Below are 25117 nucleotides of genomic sequence, written 5' to 3' on the forward strand. Positions count from 1 at the left end.
CACTAAGTTTCAACTGTTGTAATTTGTTTAAGGTTGTTATACAATTCCTGGTGGAATTCTTTTATGACTTTTATGAACTTAGGTAATATAATTTTCAAAATTGAATGCATGTCTTCCTCCAAAATAAAAGCAAAGTCATCCATACAGGAATTTGAAATAACAAATGAAGAGATGTTACTGATACTGTTTTGAACTGGGTGTTTGCTGATACGAGAAAGAAACAATGCAACAAAATAGACAAGATGCTGAAGTCTGATATGATCATGGAAAGTACCTAAGGAGAAACAAAAAACATGAGAGGTTAACACTGAAAGAGATGACTAAAGGCTTTGAACTGTGAAGCAGATGAAAGTATATGGAAAATACCTGACTCTACCATCTGTTTCTATTCTTACCACAATAACCTTACCGATCCTGAATTTTGGCAGGTCACCTAGACCTTATTGATGCATACAGAGGAGATTACTTGTAGTCCTGAGATAAAACTCCTCCTGTTTTTGAATAAAAATTACAAAACATAGGGTGGGGAGGGGCCACAAGAAGTCATCTAGTACATCTTCACTTTAAAAGAAATTTAACTGTAAATAAAGTATTCCTGATATTTACCTCACCAACCGGTACAGCTTACAAGAACACCATACATGACCAGTCCTTGTGTCCATATGAAAATACGTGATCTCCTGTGAATGCCCATCATGACTGGATGGTTGCTTTTTTGAGTCACAGTATGATGTTCTCAAGTAAGCCCATAACAAGCTATTGGAAATACCCTGGCCAGAAGCTTAGGGCACATCTGAGCTAATTTTTTTTTCAAAGCTTCCAACAACATACATTTCACAGCCTCCTCAGCAGTCTACCAGTTTCTGTTAGTGTGTGGAAGTGTTTTGTAATACCCAGCTGCCTTGTTCTCTTCTCTCACCTTGAAGGTAGTGTTTGGTTCAGTGTTCAGGCATTAAGAGCTCTTCACCCAGAGATACCTTCTATGCTGCTGCTCTGCCGCTCATGAAAGTGTGTTCTCATACTCTGGCTTTGCAGGGCCAGGGGAGAATGAAGGGAGACACATGTGAAAATGAAGCCCTTTTAAAGAGGACTTTCACTTCACTGTTCTGTGGACATCTAATTTAGGTGCAACTCAAAGCACCCAGGTTTGAAAGCTTTATCGTTAGTAGGGAAGCGATAGGCACTTTCAGAGGCAGCTTGCATGCTTAATTAGGTGGGTGATATATGGTATTACCGCTAGAGGTCATTAAAATTACCTTTTAGCATTTTTGGTTGTATCTTCATGGATGAATGCAAACATAGCTGAATTCCTCTCTCTGTGCTCTGAGCTGTTCTGGAAACAATGTAACCATGTTAGCCTTGCAGAAAGAACAAGCTTTCGTGCAAGTCAAATTATCTTGGCCCCTGTGCTTTGTACCCAAAGTAACCTCCATGGTTTTGTGGTTGGAGCTTGTTTTACATGGCCTGCTGGAGAATGAACAGCCTTGGTCTGCTTGTACCTACTTTGGAAGACATGTCCTTTGATTTGATCACTCTAACCAATAAAACCTCCTCTTCAAAAAGTTGTTGATTAGTTATTTTCCTTTTTGTGTAGGTACAATTCATTCCTTCTTGCATTTACTTCTTTACATGTCTTCCATCTTATTGCTTCCCCAGTTTCTCAAGACTATTTTGCAGTCCACTTGTACTGGTAGCTAAAAAAAGTACTGGTAGCTAAAAAAAGTATTGGTAGCTCCACCATTGATGGACAGAAATTTATTAGTGTATCTTTTGTTCCTTAAACCAGAGATTAAATTACAATTTTGAACTGAACTGGAAACAAAAGAGATGTCATTTCTTTTCTAGGGCTTTTAGAAAACATTAAGGATAAACAATTTTAGATGGAGTAAGGTGGGACATAATTTTCTGCCTGTAAATAGGCACAAGTGAATAAGCCACTGACTTTTAATTGTGCAGCCAGGGATAGAATTGTTGTCTCGTGCTCTTCATTATTTTAACTTTTTCTGAAGAATGAATATTGGGAAGGAATTGAATGTAGAGAGGAAAAGGGTGAAGAAGAAAGGAGGAAGTAACAGGCAGACAGTGTTCTGTAATGTATCTATGTATGTAATAAGAATAAAGCCAGATAGGTCACCAGACTTTTCTCTGAGCTTCTGGGAGCTCTCTAATATTATGCTTATTATTAGAAAATAATAATTTTGTTAAAGCAGTTTTAAAAATTAACGGTGTCCTGGGCTGCATTAGGAGGAGTGTTGCCAGCAGGTCAAAGGAGGTGATCCTTCCCCTCTCCTCAGCACTGGTGAGGCCACACCTAGAGTACTGTGTCCAGTTCTGGGCTCCCCAGTACAAGGAGACATGGAAATCCTGGAGAGAGCTCAGTTCACACGAAGATCATTATGGGACTGGAGCATCTCTCGTATGAGGAAAGGCTGAGTGAGCTGGGACTGTTTAGCTTGGAGAAGAAAAGGCTCAAGGGGGATCTCATCACTGTGTACAAGTACCTGAAGGCAGGGTGTAAAGAAGGTGGAGGCTATTTCCAGTGGTGCCCAGTGACAGGACAAGAGGCAATGGGCACAAACTGAAACACAGGAGGTTCCTCCTGAACATCAGGAAAAAGTTTTAACATCAGGAGAAAGCTTTTTACTGTGAGGGTGACTGAGCACTGGTGCAGGTTGCCCAGAGAGGTGTGGAGTCTCCCTCCTTGGAGATATTCAAAAGCCATCTGGGCAGCTGGCTCTAGGCGTCTCTGCTGGAGTAGAGGGTTGGACCAGAAGACCTCCAGAGGCCCCTTCCAACCTTAACCATTCTGTGATTAAAAATCAAACTACTGCTCTTTTGTAAAATTCTGTGCGTTGAAATACTAGAGAAGAAAGCAAGTACCAGTAATGTTCAGAAATGCTACCATCTTGTGGTGCCTGAAATGACCGAATATACTGATAGCACTCTTACAGTAAACTCTTTACCCACATAGTATATAATTACATGTAGTGTCTACATGCCTGCTAAAACAAGCTTTCAAATTAGTTTTGCGATTCCTTAGTCCTATTGTAGAAACTTCTTTCAGTAGATTAGGTTGTTTTGGTTTTGAAATGAAATACCTTTTAATTACTTTGCAGCAATTTATTATTAAAGGTTATAAATGATCTATGGCTTAGTGGCATGTAAAAGATTTGTTTATGAAACAAAAGGCTGTTTTGAAGCGTTCTACAACCCTCAGAAAGACCCTCAAATCAGAATAAAAAGATTCTTTGCTGTGGAGAGCTTACAATTGATGTGCTCTTTTTAAGGTTATATGGTAACATGAATGTAGAGACTTCATAGCAGCTTATGTCTTTTATAATGCTTGGTAAAGATTTTATACTTCCATTAGCATGCCTTGGTGTCATATGATATTTAACCTCTCTAAGTATCACTTCCCCAGCACTAAGTATTATGCCTTTATCTGTTTATATTATTGTTCTTAGTTACTGGAGAGATTTTCTTTATTTCATTAGAGGAGATAAAATAAAAATATATTTTACAAAAAATGTATATATAGTTTGGGGTTCTTGATTATGATGTATAGAAAATTAAGCAAAAGCTTCTATTATTACAGCTAAATATGGTTTATAGTTAATATAAAATTATATATAGTGGGGTTCTTGATTATGATGTATAGAAAATTAAGCAAAAGCTTCTATTATTACAGCTAAATATGGTTTATAGTTAATATAAAATTATTGTGCTGGCAATTTTTTTCACTTGATTTAATGTGCAGTATAGTTTATTGAAAGCAGTATTCTATATTAGGTGCAGTATTTGTCATTTAAGTGCATTATTATATCTACAAAACTCTGTTATATTAGAAGCTTTTTCCATAGCTTCATAAACACAAAATGATACCTACTTTCTAAAAATGACTGTCACCTGTAGACCTTGAAGTATATTTCTTGAGATCAGTAAATGATGATAGCAAGTTTATATGAATAATGTAACAAATATTAGTTATTTTAAAATCAGGCTATGAATAAGCTATAGGGCTTCAAGTGTCTCTCTGTGACACATTTCTTTGATACATTGTATGAATACTTCCAGTTATATTTTATGCTTATGGTCAGTTCTATTACATAAATTTTTTCTGGTTGGCCTATGTGGAAGTGAGTAAGACTGACTTTTAATTGTGCAGCTAGGGATAGAATTGTTGTCTTGCGCTTTTCATTATTTTAACTTTCTTTCTGAAGAATGAATGTTGGGAAGGAATTTAATGTAGAGAGTAAAAGGGTGAGGGAGAGAGGAAGAAATAACAGACAGACAGACAGTGTTCTGTAGTACATGTCCATAATAAAAATAAAGCCAGATAGGTGACCAGACTTTTGCCTGAGCTTTTGGGAGCTCTCTAAATGTTGCAAACTTAATTGAGTGTATTGGTATCAGCAGTTATATAGAGATAGTCCTCATAAAGCTTAATGGTATACATGTTTAGGGGGTGCATGTGTGTGTATTTATATAAAACCTTAGGTGGTAGGAAAAATACAAATATTTTGATTGCAGTAGCCAATTCAGAGCTGTCTCAATACCATGTCATCATCTGAAAATTGTTGATGTTTTGTACATACTTATAAGATGAGCTCTAGGTGAGCCCTATTGTTTCGTGTGTTAGAAGACCACAGTAAAAGTAGCTGGAGGAACCTCTATATTCAAGAGTCATGAGTAATTGATCCCTTCCTTTCTTGACACTAGGATGCCCAGAAATTGAGAGCTCTTAGCAAGCCATAAGAAGTTCATTGCCTCAGTCAAAGGAGATTTTTGGGTGATCTACAGTCACATGTTGAATTCAGACCATTGGAATTCCTTGGGCCCTCCTCAAACCCATATTGTTCTCAGTATTCTTCCTAGTCCACAAACGGCCAATTCTTAAGAGTAAGAACTTGGGAGACTGTTTTTTTCATGGAGCTCTGCTTATCTCACTCAAAGCTCAGAAACCTTGTGTCTCATGGGAGATGTCAATGTGCCATAGGTGTTTGTAGTATGCTGGATATAGTATGCGGTCCAGTTCTGTACACTTGTTTTATTTAACAGCTTCTAGATCTCAAGCAGCCCATTTCCAGTGGCTGTGGTAGGTCTTGTCACACACATTTCTCCTAATTTGGAATGGCAGAGGCACCATGATGGGTCTTGAGAGATACAGTGCTTCATCAAGGGTTGCAGGCCTTTATGATCATAACCAAGTTTGTTTGTTAGTCAAATTGTTTCTTATGTTGGATAACGAGCTTTTGTGGGGTGCAGCCAGCTTCGGTTCGGTGCTTCTACAACAGACTAATAGTGTTTCGGTCAGTTACCTGGTTTCAGTGCATTACAGCAGTAGTAGCAGTAGTAGCAATGGTAGTAATAGCATACTGAAAACCAAGAAAGGGCTCCAAATGGGGCAAGAATTAGCTTAATGCAATAGCTATTTTATTCATCCAGACAAAAGATCATGTGAATTCAGGGAAATATACAGTAGAGAGGTTTTCCTTCACGTAAGTGTGGACTTGTTTGATTTTTAAATGTAATCATATATGTACAGTCAAGGAAAGTACATCCAACAGGTGTGCTAATACTATATTCTCTGATCTGCTTCTGCCTGCAAAGCTTTATAGCAGCTTTTAACAGGTTCTAGGTGTTCACTTCCAGCAAAAGGTGGAAGTTAGTTACAGTTGTTTCTGTCCTGTTTTCATGAGAACTCTATTTCAGGAATATGACAGTTGGTAAGTAAAGGAAGAGGTCGTGTGCCAGCAGGCATGAATTTTTGCAAATAGTTTAATCTGTGTTAGTTCTGATGTAAGTTGTGAAAAATAATGACCACTAAATACTACAACTGTATTTTGACACTGAATGTTTATTTTCCATAAAAATCTGAAATTGAGCATCACATAAAATATTGCAATTAAATATTACATAATATAATTAACAAATATTGAACTGAAGTCTAATGCAGTGCTTGTGCAGTATTTTGCTGATGTTTCTGACTGCCCATTTTATATTTTATTAATGCCTCTGACATTATTCCTCTAATAATTTATGCATTCTAAAAGCAGAATCAGTATTATGATCTAAAGGAGTAAGATATTCAACTAAGTTAAGATGCTGGTGGCTTATACAAAAATAATTTGAATCAGTGAGAAATGTAAAATCAAAATTTGCATGTGTGAGTCCTGGAAGTAATATGAGCCCTAGAAGTAATATGAGCAGATGTAGTGCAGCTTACACAATGCACTAACTGTTGTGGCTCTGTGTTATGAAGAGACAGATTCTATCACAGTAAGACTAATTTGATTATCTTATGTTTTTAGAACAAATATTGCATACTGGCTTTTGTTGAAATAATTGCAGGAGTATATTTGAAATCTGCTTTCTGTATTGTAATTTTATTTGTATGCTTTATAAACGTATTTCACCAGAAACCACATTCTTGTATATCTCTCTTGTCAAAGGAATATAGGAATGTGCAGGTTCATGCATGAAATACAGAGGTTCAGATATAATTTCTGGATTAAATCCTTCATTCACAAGATGCATTTTCTGATGCTTGAAAGTTGCAGTAATTTGCATAACATCCTAAAAAAGAAATAATTCAAGTGCAATATCAGCCTATATCAGTGAAAATATGATGCAATTACTGAATAAAATGGATCATACAATTTTACTATAGAATGTCTTCAGTTAGACAGAATGATCTGATTCACAGGTGCAGCGAAATCTAAATCTAAATGCAGCTTTTATTTCTTATTCATTATCAAAGCCACATGCAAGCTTGCAAGTTTCTGTTTCGAAATAAGCATTTTCTTTAACTTTCGTTAGTGCAGCTGATCACAAAATCTGTAGTTTATGGGACACTTGGTGATGCTCTGCAGAGAGCTGGTTGATTTTATGGTACTGGCTCTCCTCTGATTTCCAACTGCTAAACTTCATTTAAAAGATTAAATACAAACATGTTAAATGCCTTCCTGTGTTATTTTTCTGTGTAAGCAGCTACTGTACAGCAGTTATTCAAATGCCAATTCATGAACAAGTTGGTCTGCCCACAATAGTCAGTGTATGAGAGCAGAAGTGGTATATAAAATAATATCATTTAAAATGTGGCTGACATGAAGGGAAAAGTTTAAACCACACCATTCTCAAGCATTGTTATTACTTGCATGGTGTTTTTCAACGTAGCCAACATTTTCTTTTAGTTCTCATGCTGAAACAGGCCACTTTTCAGTTCTTACTTGTTTTTCTCTCTTGATCTGTAACATACCTGATTTCCTCTTCACACTGCTACTCGATTTCCACAACTCCCAGATCATTTAGTCTTTGGCTCCTGAGCCGAGACTGCTAATAAGTTTGCAAGTTCATTCTCTGTTTTGGCAGCACTTATGATAGGAACCACGCTTAGACCACCAAGTCATTTCACACAGGCACTGAATAGCTGCCAGATGGTAATAATGTTCAATCATTACCAAGCGGGATTTCTTCAAATTGAATAGCTAGCATGAATTTGTCTTGGTAATTATTTAAAAAGTTGCAATGATAAGATTAAAAGTTTAATAAAGACAGGTATGAAATATTTTAAATGTGTATTATGAATACAGATTGCTGAGATTTTCTGTTTAAATGATCCCCTGATGTTATTTTAATAAAGTCAGATTTTTCTACATGGAAATACAAGTTTTGAAAAAAAAACCCAAACCAAAAACAAAACCAAAAAACCCAAAACAAAACAGAGCACAAATAATGCAAAACTGAAATCACTCCCTGAATGCTCTTAGAAACCTCTTTCTGCAAACAAGAAATGAAGTTAGCAAAAGTCAAGTGAAAAAACTACTATCTCAGAGCCTCGGAGTACCCTGGTTCTTTGCATCACTGTCCCTGGGCCTCTGCTGTTCTTCTAGAGTCAAGTCAGAGAGGTTGAGAAGAGCAATTCTCAGTCTGTCTTTTTTTTTCACAAAATCAGTCAACCGCGGTTGCAAGTCATATTAGAAAGAGCCTACTTATGGACTGCTGAAAAATTGTCAAGATTGATTTTATCTTAAATCCAATTTTGCGTGAGAATTTCATATTTTTGTTTGTCACTGTTGATTAGGATGAAGACACTTTTTTTTCAGAACAGACTTCATTTTCTGTCCACTCAGAAAATTGTGAGTTCAGCATTCATCCTATTATCCTCCCCTAAGATGTTTTTTAAAGTAATAACATTTTTTATCATTTTGATTTTTTTATAAAATTGGTTTTATCTCGTTTAATAAGAATTTACACGTGTAAATATTAATTAATTATTACTGATAGTATCTTTGGTAGTAAGCTCTCTTCAATTAGCTAAAAAAAGCTTTAGTCAGAGAACACATAAATGCAAACAGGTTTAATCAGTTCCACATATATAGACCCTAGAGCTCCGTATAAATTTTCTCCATCTAATGGAATCATAAACACAAGTCTGTTCCAAAGGTTTTTGCCAGAAGAGGGCACTGCTGTCCTGAGGCACCATAGATAGTATAACCTACGCTAACTGCGTTTGAAGAGACATTTAGTTAGTACAGTAACCTATTAGTGAAAAAACAGCTTTCTTCAATTCTTAAAAATTACACTTCTCTCTAAATGTGTACATGCTTTTTCTCTTCTTCCTTTCCAGTCTCACTCACTCTGTTACGTTCCCATCTCGTTCTCAATTAAAATTCTGCCTTTCAGGCAATTTGTCAATATTTAGGCAGAGGCAAAACTGCCGAATGTCTCTCAGCATCCCCTAACAGCAGAAAACTGTCTGCTACAAACTTTCAGAAGATGTAATATGGGGCCCTTTCCTGCTCTTTGCAGTTCATGCTCTCCTGTCCTGTTGCAGAAGGTCATCCTGTGGGGAGTACACAAGGGGTGTAATCCTTGCACTTTTAAGGTGCACGTTTAAAAAGAATTGTATCCCAGTTCTGCTTTTATACTCTAAAGCATGTGGGTACATTTTAGTTCTCAGATTATGAGATCTTCACTGTAAAGTATTTATCTTACTATCTGTTGCAAAGAACTAGATATTTCTTTGATGCTTTGTCAGTAACAAAGAATAATAATCGCTTCAAGAACAACCATATTAGGAAAAGGTTTTAAAAGGATCATGTCATCCTTTTGTAAGAGGACACTGTTATGTGTAATATTACCCATGTGCATCTGCTTAGTCTTCCATTGGCTAGAAGAACACCTTAGTTAAAGGTGAAGAGCTTTGAAACATAATCCAACTTTGCCAAGTTATTAATCACGTCTAGGATTTTTAGGTATGAATGGATCCTTAAAGTAAAATATAAGTTTAATTCATCAAATATTTGTTTAATTTCATAATAATAATAGCAACAATAATTCAGACGAGTATTACCTTTTGTGTTTCAATTCTTGAAACTGTTTGTAAATTAATTCTTGTATTCCATGATTGTAGAGACCAATTTTCATGTCAAACAAGATAAATACAAGTAGGAGGCAACTGATTGTCTTACCATGATTCTCACAAAGCGTGGTTGGGCATAACTTGGAAGGAAGTCCACAACATGCTTATAAAGTCTTTCTCCATTAAAGGGTTGGTCAGGTTTAAGCACGATAGCTGCCATCCCTGTTCTTCCTTCATAGTCTAAAAAAAAATTGAAAAATATTATGACAAGTAAGAGTGTATGTGAGTCTTGTATGACATTTGGAGGGATTTAGTATTGATCACAGAAATATCTGCCCTATCCTCTCAGACATCGAGTATAAGATACAGGATATGTTATATTGGAAGACTTAAAGTTACTTTCAGTGTTTTTATTCAATTAAAAAAATGTCACTGACCTCTTTTTATTAGGAATTCTGTATGGCTGGCAGCTGGCTGCTAGGTTTTCTTCCTACCTTGATCAATCTTAACATTGGTAACATAGTGGCCTAACAAAATCAGAGTGTCATTAGTTCAATAAAAAGCTGAATGCACTTCCACAAAGACTAGTGCAAAAGATGGACATAGGCATGTATGAGACTGTACTTGGTCTATATAAAGTCTAGTGGCTATTGTATGTTGTATAAGCAGTGGTGAGTGTTTTCTGCTCTATTCCACAGACAGATTAGTGACAAATAGGGGAAGTGCCTCTTAATTACAAGCAGCAAATTATGTTTGATGTGAAAACAGAAAAAAAAACCCTTTTAAAAAAGATATAACACAGTTCCTGATTTCTTTTTATTCAAACACAAGTAAAAATTCCAAATGGAGGAAACATCTAAATTAGAAGAAATGAGCTGCCACGGTTAAATCTGTACAGAATGAAAGAGCAGCTTTGAGGTGTGGCCAAAGGCACTGGAAGGATAAAATATGGGTGTTCCCTTTTCATGAAAATTAACTTGCAGTTGTTTAATTGGTAATATGCTATAAAGTTTGTTTTGGCAATATTTGAGACTCAAGTTGATTCAGAAATATGAAAGACTATGCTATCTAGATTTTATTCTTAAACTCTTGAGGTTTTATTTTGATGTGCTATTCACTGCCTGAGATAGCAGTAGCCCTTCGAGGAGTTCTTGTCAGCTCCAACTGTAGATGAAAATGAGATATGCTTTCCAAGTTAGGTTACCGTTTTATTTGCATGCACTTGAGGATGCCATCTCTCACAAATGAGCATATTGGCATTTGACAGCCATCTGCTGATCAACCATTCAGATTATGGCCTTTTGTTAATTTTATTTTCATATATCCTCTTTCTTTGAATCCATTGTGTCTCCCATCTCTCAGTGCTAAGTAGTAGCTTGTCTTTTGATAGCTTCTTCTTCATGTGACTAGTTTCTTTTAATACTAGATTTTGTTTGCCTTCATCCAAAGGAAACAGAACAGCTATTCAGCACCACAAGAAAGTTTGCCTTCCTCAGCCTGGTCATTCAATGGATGTATCTTCTGAGCAATTTTCCACCTCATCTTGTAATTTAGTTGCCTACAGTTTTTCAGCATGGTATTGTATATTTTTATGAAGCACTGTATGTGATTGGGAACATTCCAATTATGAAAAAATATATATCTTCTAGGACTGTACTTACAAGATAGTGACAGGTGTTTTCAGACACGTCATCTTCTAATATGCCCCCTGTTTTACCATTTTTCAGATGAAAGCCTGTGGCCTAAGAGAGGTCTTCTGTAGTTTATAACTTTGTACTGCTCACATCTGTGTTACAAGTTTTAATTCATTCCAATGTTTCTGCCATTCATTACAAAATTTCAGCATGTCATGTTTATTAAATACAGCATTTTATTGAAACTGAAATTTCAAAGCACTGTAGGAAAGCCTGAATTGCTGAGTTGACACCATTTATTTCCTAACATATAAGTATGCATTCTGTTGCAAGAACAGCAAGGATAGAGTAGGAAATTATTGTTTTCATTTTGTATTCTGAAACTATAGGGAATGTCTTACTTTTTATGCTTACACCGTAAACATTAACTTCTTGGACAAAATCCATCATACCAATGATCTCTGCGACTTCTACAGTGGCTACATTTTCTCCTTTCCACCTGTTGAAAATATTTTTTAAAATAACGTAGATATTAGCTAACAAATTTTTATTCTATACATGGCTCTATGTGATGGAGCACTACTTATAATGTGGATGACTGTTATTCTTAACTGAAGAGTGTAGACAGATAAATCCTTTTGTGATCTAGCGCCATCTTATTTGAGACCCCAAACTTAAAAGAAACAGAAGTGCCATTTGACTTAAATTTGAAAAATTCTACTGTGTTGGCGTGAACTTTGGTGCACTTTGATTGTGATCATTACTGTTTCTGTTAAAACACAATTGATATTCATCAGGTTCAAGTCTGACGTGTGTCATCCAGTCCTGCATGTGTATGATTTCTTCCAAGCTCACTGGATTTACTGTTAACTCTGTACTATACCTGAAAGTGTCTCCCACCCGGTCAGTGAAGTAGAGGAAGCCATCCTCATCCATCACTAGGAGGTCTCCTGTGTTAAAATACACATCTCCATTCACAAACAAATTACGCAGGAGTTTCTTCTCTGAGGCTTCGTTATTTCCAGCATATCCAGAAAATGGGGCATCCTGAGTGACTTGAACAACTAGAAGACCAGGCTTACCTGCAGGCCATGAAAAGGGGATGCAAAAACCATATTTACAGTGAGTTATTTAGAACATAAAGTATCATTAAAAATCTTTTGGAAAGTCACATCTGTTCTGCTCATCTTATTGCTACATTTCCATAACTATTTCCTGAACAGCAGAAATAGGTGAGTGGAAGAGGGAACATAATTTTGCTTCCTTCTGTTCTGAAAAGCTAGACCTTAGGGAAGAGCTTTTTGGAGTACAGTGTACATCACTTACCCTGGCAAAGCATTTGCCCAATGAAAGAATGACTATTCTGTCATTTGAAAAGGGTGCTGGTAGTTCAACAATACACATGGGGGCAAAACATAGCACCTAACCTCTTGTGCTTTATGTTTTTCTGGAGGACAGGGTTGCTACTGCTCTCAGCACTGTACTGGTGTGGAAACACATGTTGTAAGCCATAACGTGCCTGGGCCTCTGAACATCAGGGAGTCCCTGGAGTCTGCAGCCTATCCCTACTGAGCATCACTCCTTGCTGCTGACTGTATAAGTCCCATTTATATCAAGGGCAAAAATTCCATTGACTTCACTGGAATTGGCTCAGAATACCCTTTTAAAATGCTTTTTTATTATTCTTTATCTGTGATAAGTACTGGCTTATTTCTCAGTCTGTCCCTGAGGTTAAAAGACATTTCTATCTTCTAAAGGTTTTCATTGTTTTTCCTTCAATAGATGTATGGAGATGTTTTCAAACAAATAGTTTTCTTCATAGCTGCATATCTGCCTCTTATATTAAATCCTCTTTATTGTTTTGAACTCTAAATGTGGAAAGTGGAATGAAAGCTGTTATTACCGTTCAGAAGAGGAGCTGGCATCACTGCAAATAGGATGCGTGCTTTATAACAACAGAAAAAACAAACCAAAAATGTTGAATTTAAACAAAGTTTTCCTAAGCCCCAGTCAATTTTACAGGATGATTCTCTATTCCAATTTGGGAATTCACTGTCATTACGGTCCTACATTACATTGAGTGATGGCTTCAGAGTTAATGGAAAAATATGTGTAACAACCTGCAAAATTATTCTAGTTGTGTCATGAAACTGGGCATTTTATCAATTTCACTGGGAAACCAAGAATTTTTGTCCAGTTTATAATGTAACTGTAGTGAGGAAGCAAGCTCTTTTCAAGAAAAAAAAAATCATTCTATTGCTTGATTTAGATATTATCAGCAAATAATGTATTATCAGAAATAATTAATAATTGGTACTTTGGTTTCCAGTACTACTACCAGAATATAATATATTATCAGAAGTAACTAATAATAATTGCTGCTTTGATGACCAGTACTACTATGCGTCATTGAGATCTGACATTAGCATGACAAATATTATCATTTAAGTAAGCTGTACAAGCCTCTTTTTTGCCTTCTGGAATTTTATCTCAATGATAGTTAAATCTACATACTAAAACTAGTGATGTTAAATAGTGATGTTGAAAACCTTTTTGCCAGAACTGTTAACTTTGACACTCATGGATTCATGCGTGTGTACACAGACACACAGATATTTAATGTGACTTTAGTAAAATGCAGTGCTATGTCTTTTGTGAGAGTCAGTTTTCAGGATTTTTCTTGAAGATATTCTCAGCTGTGAGTCCATCCTGTTTTCAGCCTGGGAGCTTCAGCACTTTGAGTAGGAGTATTCCAATCTAAGTAGATGTTTGGAGATTCTATGCAACTCTAGGTACTAAATAGTTAATTCTGTTTTGGTCACTAAATGTAAAAATATGAAAAGTATTATCCAGATTTTGAAATGGTACTGTTCTTCCTCAGAACTTTGAATTTGGAAATTAGAAAGCATCTGTAAACATCTGGTCTCAGAACACAGCATATCTAGGAATTACTGTGTCCATTTTATTTGGAAAAAAAGCAGCACTAAGAAATCTGATTTGTTCAGGAATATGAACAAATTTTTGCAGGTGAGAATAAAAACATTCTGAGCCCAGAATATTGATTATGTTATTATATTATTGTATTTTTTGATATTTGGGTATATTATAAATATCTGGATATGTTATTAGGTATATTAGCAATAGATCCTCATATGGACCTATTGATAATATATTTTTCCTGTGTCATTTTCAAGTTCTGAGTGTATGTCAATAACCTGTTGCTCACAGAACAGAGAGTTAATCCCTGCCTCAAAATATCACCATCTAAATTGAGGTATCTGTTAGTTAATAGATAACTAGTATTTTTCCTTACCTATGGGTGCTTTCTTACACCTTCCATTTTCATCCTTCATGAGTTCTTGTTTCCAGACATCATATTTCAACAACTCAAAAGAATGTAGGGAACTAATAAAAAAAGTGCATATACAAACTTGAAAGCCTCACTGTCTTACTTTCCAGTTGGTCTGATAAAAATTGCTTTGAATTAATGGGTAGTACCCTATTGACTTTGGAAGATTTGGAACAGCCTGAAATAAATTGACAGTATTCTGAGAAGCAATTGTCAGAAAGTGTTCGTATCATGGTAAGCAACATTAAGTATACATATACAGATGGAAGTGTTCATCTCCTTTATCGATAAAAAGAAATCCATTCTTTTAGAGTATGGTCAGATTCAAGTCATTTATATAAAGTAAAGTGAAACAGTGCTTTTGATCAAATTGTGAATTTTGCTTTAAAAATACCATCCATTTCTATGTAGAGGCTTAACATTACTGGAATGCAAATCAAGAAGATTCTCTGACAAAAAATCAAAATTCAATTTACAGACATCTCAAAAATTACTCCAGCCAGATCCAAGTGGAAACTTACAGCTCAATGGCTTGGTTTAGGCTTTCCTGCCTTCATCGCCTGTCCACATAGTTAAGCTTGCTAAAATATCAGAAGCAGTGCAGAGTTGTTATTATGGCCATGGGAAGGCATTTTCAGCATCTCAGATTAAAAGCATAAATAATTTGAAAGTCATTAATCTGGTTTTGATGTTTACTGATCTGAATCTTTAGTATCATTTGAACAGTATTTTATTATAGTATAATGTTCATGATTCACCAAGAGTCTGTACAAATAGGAAAAGCATTTGAGACTGTCAAGGCATTTTTATGGGTGGAAGATGTGTATCTCCAATGGGAGTTTCAACAGTAGTCATCTATATAAAGTTTATAGTTCTGATATCTTGAGATTTATATTTCTCTCCTTTATTTGCTAAGAATTTTGATTTTTTTTTTGTTTTGCTTATCTTCTTTCAGAGAAGAAAGTGTGACGCTGGTTTTAATGAGTGAAGATGCAGTCAAAGAGTAAATTTGTGTACGTTTGCTCTGGAACATGTATCTCCTGATTCATACCAAAAGTCAAATCAAAACTAATTTCTGCCTCATCACTTAATATCTGTGGGTTTTCAGGATGATAAGTAAACTGCAACAAAAAACATCATTAAGCAGTCCTGTGGATAGGCACTTCTATACAGTCAGGCGTTTTTTTTATATTCTGAGGAAAAAGTTGGATACATGAAACAGTAGCTTCAGCTTGTGTGGACTTGTTCTGTATATTTATTCTTCACAATATATGTACAGAGAACAGAGTCAAGTAAGGGGCTAAGAATAAGGTTTCTGTTTCTATGAACCAAATTTTGCTACATCTGGACTGTAGTAAGCAGGTTCTTCCTTGTACACTTTTGTGCTCTTTATAATTTCTGCCTTTCATCTGCTTTTTTCTGGTTGACTGGTTAATTGGTTCGTTGGTTGATTTGATTACATTTACCTTTGAGAAGATACCAGCACGGCCCACAGCTCCTGTTTTATTAGTATAGTTCAAGAAACCAAGATTTCCTTCTGTGGATCCATAGAATTCAAATATTTTAATTGGGCCAAACCTCATCAGAAATTCTTTCCAGACAGCAGGTCTGATACCATTTCCTAGAGCAATGCGCACTTTGTGAACTCTGTCCTCTTCTTTCTGTGAAAAGCCAAACAGAAACATTCTGCAGCTGAGAAAAGTGGGTCTAAATACCTAGAGCTGATCTAAAATGTTTTAATAGAACAATTTTCCATTAGAAACTGCCACTTTGACTAAAATACAGAAGGGTATTCATTTTGTAAAAATCAAACAGAAAATCATCAGAATTCTTGTTGGTCTGAGGTTGAAGGATTTTCGTAAGGTGAAAACTTTATTTCTGAAGTTCTTCTTTGTATTTTCACTTACAAATTCTATAACTGAGATGTATATTACAAAGTTTAAAAGAATTATTTTATCTTGAAAATGTAAATAAATAGGTTTTAAGTAAGTGCCATTTCCCATAGAATGGAAATTCCTTTCTGAACCAAAGAAAGGAATTTTTCTGCATAAATAAAATTCTGTCTTAGAAAACACTTGTGACATGCTATGGTCAGTTCTACATATAATGATATTTGGTAGTAAATTTTACACATCTGTCATGTTGCCTAAGGAACCTGAAAAAGTAGCAGAATGACCTAAAGCTCCTTACCACGTCTCATATGATTAGGTGCAGTTTTTAATCTTAAATCCAAATTCAGAAAAGATGGTAATCAAATCTGCAGTCAAAATATAGTTGTTAACGTGTCATTGTTATATGTCAATTATGCCATTATTGCGGCAAACTACTCAAATGCTTGCTTACGTAAATGTTTTCTGTATTGGGCCAGACTGCTCAGCACCCTATATATAATGCTATAGTCAAGATTCTGCCTATGGAAAAGCCCCCTACTTTTTTGGGAGATGTAGTTGGGATTGAGTGATTAAGTTACTGCCATGGCTGAATAACAGCAGAAAATAAAATTATTTCAGGTCCACAGAAAAGGTTTCTTCAAACCAAATAAATGCATTTTATTTCCACTTCAGTGTTATTTTAAACTTTAAAAATTGTAAAAATGTATTTGATTTCTAAATAATATTAAGGTGATTTCAAAATGGAACGTTGTCTAAAAATTACACTGAAATATTTTAGCAGAATCAATGTTTCATCTTTTTCACCTTTAAAAATATTCACATAAAATTGTTCTGTGAACTCTGGATTAACAGACAATTTCATTTGATCCAGAGCTGCATTTTATGGCAGATAAATTATTTCCCACAATAGGATCAGCTGTAATGCAGACTAAACTCCACTTGTTAAAAACAGGAATGGAGGCTTCCCTGCTTCTGCTTAACAAGCTCTGTTTTCTTTTGCAGTTTTAATGGTAAACCTGAAGGAATAGCATGGTTTGATCGCATGTATGTGATCAAACCCAATTATGAACCGGTTGGCAGGCTGATTGGGAGAGTTACTTCATGCCTAATATTGTCCCTTCTTCAGCACTTGGTCTTCAGGATGAAATAATGGATTTTTTTTTTTTTTTCTTTTCAAAATAGCTGGTGAAACTCTAGGACTTAGAGTAAATCTCAGGAGCTTCAGAGATTATAAGCATAGGAGAAACTGTTACACTTACCTTGTTTCATCCCTGGTATAACAATCTGCAGGACTTCCCTGCATTACCTTGAATTTTAAAATATCTTTATTTTAAATGTTGTATGGTTCTCTTTAAAAACATTCCTCAACATATATTTGTTTTGTTTGTTACCTTCTATGGGGTACCGTGTTTAAAATTTAATTCCAATAGGTACATGGATCCTGGGTAAGATTGCTGTAGACATATTTGGTGAGAGAGTAGCGTCTAGAGTCTCTGTCTGTATCAAGAAATCCTCCTAGTTTGCAAATCCATGTTCTTTCCCAATTTCAGTGTGAGATCTAGGCATGCTTTGTGAAAGGAGGTAAGGACAGACTGGGTATGACCTAGCGCATACTCCAAACAGGTCCCTCATCTAGGTAGGACTAGTCCTGGGTAACACCAGGACTGCTGTGCTCTGGCAGGCCACACCACGAGGAGTCTAGGTGAAATGTAGCTGGCTGGCTTATTAGCCTGCACAGGTTTCTTTCATTGTGGAAGAACCTGTGTGGTACACTAGAGGTTATATGTATTACACTTCGATAAGATACCCGATCTTGACAGGACTCTGCATTTACCCTGATCCATTTCTGTTGGCATCCTCAGCTTCCTCAACTCAGCTAGGCTGTCTTTCTGTTTTTCCCTCGTTTTACCAGTTGCCAGTTAAATATCAATATCTTCTCTGTTAAATTCTTGTAATTGAGCCAAGTAAAGAAAGTTCTTCCTGCCTTTTCTGCATGAGAGACCTTTACACAACTAGTTTGGCCTAGCTAATTCTTTGGTTTTTTTGATCCATGGACTACTGACATAATGTTTGTACAGACTTGAGTTCTGGCCAACAGCTTTCCTGGCTTGTTCCCTCTAACACCTTTTTGTCTTTGACCCCTCTCCTACATCCGGACCACACAATAATAAGTCTCTGTTCAAACCATCTGGTGGGTTCTCTCAGATGTTCCCTTGTTGCTAGTTCTTGCACCAATCTCTGACCAATGCAGTTGGAGATCATTTGAACCTTGTGCTTGTACATGGTGTTTTCTGTGGTAGGTAGGAATACTTCTCGTCACCTCCCTTCAGTAACTTCCTAACTCCCAAGTATAAAATTAAGAGAATTAACCAATCTTTTCCACCATCATTGAGAAACAAGCATTGCAATATAATAAATATTTTCAGACTTGCTTTTCTGCTGCTGCTCTGTTTGCTGACATCTTACTTTTGTCCTAAATCTGATCATGATTTAGCTCCTATGTTCGTCAGGACTGTTATCCCAGGGGCGACCAAGATTTTGCACCACACTATTAGTACTATGGCTTTATACAGATAAGTTTGTCATCATATACACAGCTGTGGAACAAAATGTGCCTTTGGAACACCTCTTCAGAAAAAAATTTAAACAAAACCCCCTCATTCAGCAGTTTCAAAGCCATACAAAAATTAATTATCAGCTACTAAATACTGAACTAAGTAGCCTTCTCTTAATAAGTAACTACTTTGGAGCAGTGCAGTGCAACTGGTTATTCATTTAATCTGGTTCATGCTCTCATTTGATCATTGAGTCCAATAAAGCATTTACTGCTTATTCCTTTTCCTTACTGACCTGCCACTTGCCTATCACTCAGATAAAAAGCTAACAAACTTGTCTTTACAGAGGAATTTCTGTTAGTGTCTGGGCATAACTGTGCCATCCTGACAGGCTTGTTTCTGTGTAACCACTAAACTTGATTGCTATCGTAGAACTACAAGGAACACAAGACCCAAATTTTGTATACGCTGGAAAAAACCTATCAAACATTAAAAATACTATACCATTGAGAAATGGGTAAATCTATATGACTTATAAAATACAGATTTGGTATATTTTAGAGCTGCATTTGCAAACAAGAACTTACACTGGGCTGGTTACAGAGGTAGCGACAGAGTTCTCCTATGTACAAGAACAGTGTCACATTGTATTTTCTACAGTCACTCCAAAACTGGCTTGCAGAAAATTTCTTCTTCAAAACACATGTTGCTCCTAGGTGATGAAAACAGACAAGAAAATTCAAAATAACCTTTAAAAATTGATCTTATTTTCTACCACTGTTGTTAAAAAAAAGTTGTCATTCTCTTAATTCAACTAATGATAAATTCAGCTATTTAAATAAACTGTAAGCTATTTCCAGCATGATCTTTCTGTTAAATGTGACTAGCACAATGGAGCCTTGCTTCTTTTTCTGAGTAGTAACTAAAAGCTTACAGTATCAGAAGCACTAGAAGTGAACCTTTTAGTTGTCTCCAGTTGTTAGGAATAGGTCAAAGCCTAAAGGTTTTGTTTCTGTCAAGATGGTGACTGGTGTAACTCTGAAAAAAGAGGGCTTGGGATGGGGGATAAGATAGGTCGCAGATTCTCTATTTGTGTGAGAAGTGGTGGAAGGGAAACCGGCTCAGAGTCTCTATTATTTCTGTCTCACTCCCCTTCTCCTGTTTCTTGTCAACTCATCATCCTCATTTTTTTGTTTCTGTGGCCCTAAAGTTCCTTCAGAGATTTCCATTCCAAAAGCCACCTCATCCTAGACCTCTCATGTCTGTCACCCCATCCCTTTTTTCACAGTTTTTTCTAAGTGTTGTCAGGCAAGAATTTACAAATTTCCCTGTTCCTATCCTTTCCAAAATTCCTTTCTTTGTTTGTCCCACATAAAGCTTTCCTGTGCCTTCCAAGTTCTGAATCCCTTCTAGTCCACTTGCTCCTCACTTGCCAGTTCCTCCGTGACCCAGGTACCATCTCATGCAAGACTTGAAGCCCTCTCAGAGCTCTTCAGCCTTACTCACCTCAAAGCCTTGTCATTCAAATCCCAGGCCACCCAGAGTCCCCGTCTGAACGGCCCACCTAAGAAAGTTGTTACCCTACTTTTTCTGTTCCAAGACAAATCATAGCTTCAAAACTTTTTATACACTACTTTTCCCATCCCTTTTGTGTTTCTGTTAGGCAGCAGCAGTCTTGTTATCAGTTGCTGTAGCCCAGCATGCCTGCCCATGCTGTTCCTGAAGAAACAAAGCATTGAAATGGCTTTTAAAACAGTCTAGACATATACTTATCATACCAAAAACCAGTATGTGGGCAAGACTCTAAGGATAGGAAAGGAGGACATATCTGAAAAAATATCTGATTGCTAGCCCTCTACAAATAACTCCCAGTATCAGAATCAAAAGGGGAGGCTCTGTCATTCTTCTTTTCTTTCACTTTAATATCATGAATCTAGTTCTGTAGGTGTTACTCAAATACGTGACTCAGAAAGCTCCAAAACACGTTTAGTTGACCTTATTCTAAAGGTTAGTTAAAGCTTCCACAAAGCATTTGTACCTTTTGACACTAAAAATCAAGCCTGACTTCTCAGATGCCTATGTGAATGCCCTTTTAGACTTAAGGTGTAGGATACAAATATAATTTCAGGTTAAACCTACAGAATATATGCAGTGGTATTAGCGATACACAGACCTCAAGTCATGTCATGTTGGATCTATGCAACAGTTGGTGTCTGTTCTAAGCTTCAAAAACTATGCATGTATCTTAGATATTGTTTGCAGACTAGAGAAGGTGATAAAAATGAGAAAATGACAAAAGTCTATTGGTAGACATAATATTTGAGTTACTCACCAAACAGAGTGACTCACCAAGTAATAAAATGTTACAGCATTCTCAAGTTAATGAAACTTCACTAGAAGTTAAATATTACCTAATTCAATGCATCCACCGATGCCAAGAAGAGAAGCACTGATGTGGTACAAGGGAAGAGTGAGATACATAATATCCTGAGAAACTGCACCGCACTGAGTAAATGCTAAGCAGGCAGATAGAGCTCTTAGATGAGTGATGATAGCAGCTTTTGGGAAACCTGTCAAAGGGAGAAGAGCAAATAATTATAAATGTACTGCTTGCATTAACAATTTTGCTGCATACAGAATTATGTTTGGAATGTACAGGGAGAATAGTCTTTTCTTCTGAGCCTTTGTCTGTCCTGTCCTTCAGTCTTTAGCTCATGAGTATATCTTCTTAGTCTCTCAGCTTCTTCAGTCTTTTTGCCTGTAAGGCTGTTTAATCCTCTTGTCTGCTTTGTCTGGGGCAGAAAGTCCATAGCCTTCACAGGCGAGTGCAGACCAACTGCACACAGTGTTCCCTCACCACAAAGTGAGAATGGGAGAGCTTCTGAAGAGTCACTGTGCCACTCAACTGCTGTTTGCAATAGGAATAACTTTTACAAAGTTGTTTGTCTTGACAAAAGGAAGGATTCCCCCTTCCTTCCCAGTGAAGTAAGGTGAAGCTTCATTATTCAGGCCAGTCTCAGAGGAAAAGTTTTCTCCCAAGGCGCAAGCACTTGTGCTGACCATATTTCTTTTTAGGATAGACCTGTGAAATTCTGTCACTGTGGAATCTGAGCAGCTGTTAGAGACTGACTTTATTTGCCTTATAGTTAAGTAATAAAGTTCAGCCATGGAATAGCTATGTGAAAGTTCACTAACTGGAAGTATGCCCTTGTTATGCCAAGGCAAAAATGGTTTAAAGTGTACTATGCTTTTAAATAAATTAAATCCTCCCTATCTTGACTTAAAAATTCAAGTTCTTTTTGTGTGCCTGTCTTGTTGCTAAATTTATACCACCTTAATTTTCAGAGTGCTGCAGTTGTACTTTGTTAGTACGCATCCTCACCTGTACTTCCCGATGTGAAGATATACATAGCTGTGTTTCTTGTGTTAGCGACAATTTTAAGGTGAGATGGAACAGGGTGATCTGGCACCTTGTCTAGTTTGTCTGGTATAGTGTGAACACGCTGGAAAGGAGAACTGGTGCTCATCAGCCAGATAGCAACATTATTTTCCCAGAGATGAAAAACAAATTCTTTCTCTATTGATCCCAAACAATCTGCCAAATTAAAAAAAATTATATGCTTATTATTAAAATAGTTACAACTACAGACCTGATTACATGTATTGGAATTATATACCCTACCACTGCGTACAGTGAACCTACCACAGCCCACAGCAGGACTAACCCACCTGTTGGACAGTGAAAAAAAACCCATGATGTTTAATTTCCATATACTTCTCACATGGCTTTAATTGTAATAGGTAAAACTCCCTAATCTTACTTGGTGACGCTAATATATAGGACTTAAGTTAATTGGTATGTTATAACATTTGTTTTAAAGCTTGGTACATATACCATATGTATATTTTTGGTGCTTATACACTTTAAAATTAAACAAGACTGTCTTTCACCTCTTTTTTAGCCAGCACATGTGTAGGTATAAATGAAGTGCTTGCAGCTTCGAATGGCTCTGATTTTCTATTTTTGATAAAAAGGATAAAGCAGTAGAAAGTCAGCAGTAAGTCAAACACAATACAGAACTTACCTTCTCCTATCACCAGTGCTTTTGCTGCACATGTATTAACACAGTGCAGGAGAGATCTAGACTGGACATTGAAGTTGAGAAAAGCCACCACGCAGCCCAGCTTGGCCAGCCCAAACCAGACATGGATGAAGTCAGGTCCGTTACCCATCAGCAGGGCCACAGTGTCGCCTTTTTTCAGATTCCCATACTGTAGGAAGACCTGTGCTACCCTGTTACTCCTCCTGTCCACATCCTGATAGGTGTGCACCTTCCCTTCGTAGATGAGGAACGGCTTGTGGGGAATCTTTCCCGCTCTCTGCATGAAAAGGTCAATTATGGAGAGAATTCCATTGCTTGCCCATTTCTTTACCATTGCTTTTAATCTCTTCCGCCTCAAGAAGTAGATCAGATCTTCCCAGAAATATGGGAAGAAGATCTTCAGAGAGACACACAGCACCACTATTCCTCCAGCAATTGTTGAAAGCCACGTGCATAGCATGCTTCGGGGGGGAAATAATAGATTAGCTATTTCAGAGATATAAAATACAATACATTAATATAATTAATAATGAGTTTTAAGACAGAGACTGGAAGTTAATAAGCTAATTACAATTCCACCAATTAATTTGAGAACTTCTTAAAATACCATATTGGAGTTTACTAGAATACAAAGGCCCAGAACAGTATAAAAAAGAAAAAGGGAGTAAAGAGTAAAAAAGATTGTGCGGTTTATAAGGACAGAGGAGTTCATTCGGAGTAAAGAATGTGGCCAGGGTGACAGTAGAATGAAAAAGACATTGACAATTAAATAGAAGATGGAAATGTAGAACTTTAAAAAGTATCCGAAGAACAAATAAAAGAAGTTATAAACTCAAGAAACAATCTGACACTTCTTTTTGTTTTAACTTGGAGTCAAAATTTTGTCTAGATTGTTTATTGTAGCATGGCAAATCCTAAAAAAGAAGGAAACAAACAGTTAAATCTATAGTATCATATGTATATTATGAAAGTACATTAAGTACCATGTCATGTGTAAGATGCACCAAATATGTTCTTCTTTGCTGTCTGAGTTGTTTTTTTGGTCCAATAGAATTTGAGACCATCATCTAATCCTCCACGGGTTTGGACAGTCTGATGAACATACGCAAATTTCAGGCAATATACTGTGAACCTTCTGCATCTTCTGAAAAAGCCAGTTTTCGCCTTAGGACTTTCTGGCATTTGCAATAAATGGCAATTAATAACTTTGCATTCTTTATATTATTTTCTTTATTTATAATAGTACCCTGAAGTCTCAAACAAAATCATGCATAAGCACATACTAAGATTTGGAAAAAAACCTTTATAGCATAACAGTTATTGACTTGTATTTCAGGCAACCATTAATTGCCCTATTTTCAAATGGTCATAGAGGAGGAGTTGTGAAGATTATGCAAGATGCCTGCAACTTAATATGTGTAACATCGACCAGTCTCCTTTTTAAAGTTTCAGCCATGATTACTACAAATAGTTGAAACTCCTTATGTGACAATCTAGGATTCAGGAGCACTTCAGCAGTCTGGGAGGCTTTTCTAAATGATGTGACCTTCATCCTGTAGTTCAGAAATAGTTTACTGACAGGCTGTACTTTTGGTACATTCATCAAGCTTGTTTACATTTTTAACAATATTCAGTGAATATACTAACTTGTGGATTTTTTGCAGCAAGCAGGATCTTGTATGTACTGTGAAGCATATGTAATGTTGTATAGGTGAAAGAGCAGTTTAAAAATGAAAGCATTGTGGCATTAATTGCATACAAACATATAAACCAAGTTAAAGTATGTAATGCATGACATTTTAAAGTTCTAAACAAAATTTTTAAACCCATCACTTTCTGAACTCTCTAATTTGTAAAGTGACATTCTTAGTTATCCTGAAGTCTGCTGATTTATTATGTCATGTCACATATCAGGCCAATTTTTTTTTCTTTAATATATTAAAAAAATGAAAGTAGCTACAAATTTACTCTTACAATAGATGTGCCATTAAAACACCTTGTGTTTCACTTCATATGGCTCCCTCATTGACTTTCTGGCTTTCTCAGAATGTTGTTATTTACTGGCCAAGAGCACTAACAGAAGACCTCATGACTTTCATGGCTATTAAGTTCTCCTCGACTATGACTTGCAAACGTTTGCTAATTTTTCTTTGCCATATGTACAAGCATGCAAGATTCACTATAGCTCCAGACAGTAAATTTAGCTCTGGGGGAAGTCTA

The 25117-nt window shown here is 36.3% G+C and overlaps 1 protein-coding gene across 2 annotated transcripts; it reads right to left on the bottom strand.

Moving 5' to 3' along the window:
* Positions 1-6399: 6399 nt before the first annotated feature.
* On the bottom strand, positions 6400-23357 carry LOC103905248 (long-chain fatty acid transport protein 6). 2 transcript variants are annotated; one of them, XM_009286854.1, is made up of 11 exons: positions 22880-23357; positions 22177-22389; positions 21206-21364; positions 19382-19506; positions 15814-16008; positions 15563-15572; positions 14312-14392; positions 11882-12080; positions 11400-11497; positions 9474-9604; positions 6400-6576 (listed from the first exon to the last, which is right to left on the bottom strand). In XM_009286854.1, exons 1-11 carry the CDS (start codon positions 23355-23357, stop codon positions 6400-6402), a joined length of 1866 nt encoding a protein of 621 aa, XP_009285129.1. The 2 variants fall into 2 exon arrangements, with proteins under 2 accessions (XP_009285129.1, XP_009285136.1); XM_009286861.1 differs by lacking the exon at positions 15563-15572 and having other exon boundaries at positions 14312-14400; positions 15812-16008.
* Between the last annotated feature and the right edge of the window lie 1760 nt (positions 23358-25117).

Source organism: Aptenodytes forsteri, unplaced genomic scaffold, assembly GCF_000699145.1.
Source record: "Aptenodytes forsteri isolate BGI_AS27 unplaced genomic scaffold, ASM69914v1 Scaffold28, whole genome shotgun sequence".
NCBI classification, from domain to species: domain Eukaryota; kingdom Metazoa; phylum Chordata; class Aves; order Sphenisciformes; family Spheniscidae; genus Aptenodytes; species Aptenodytes forsteri.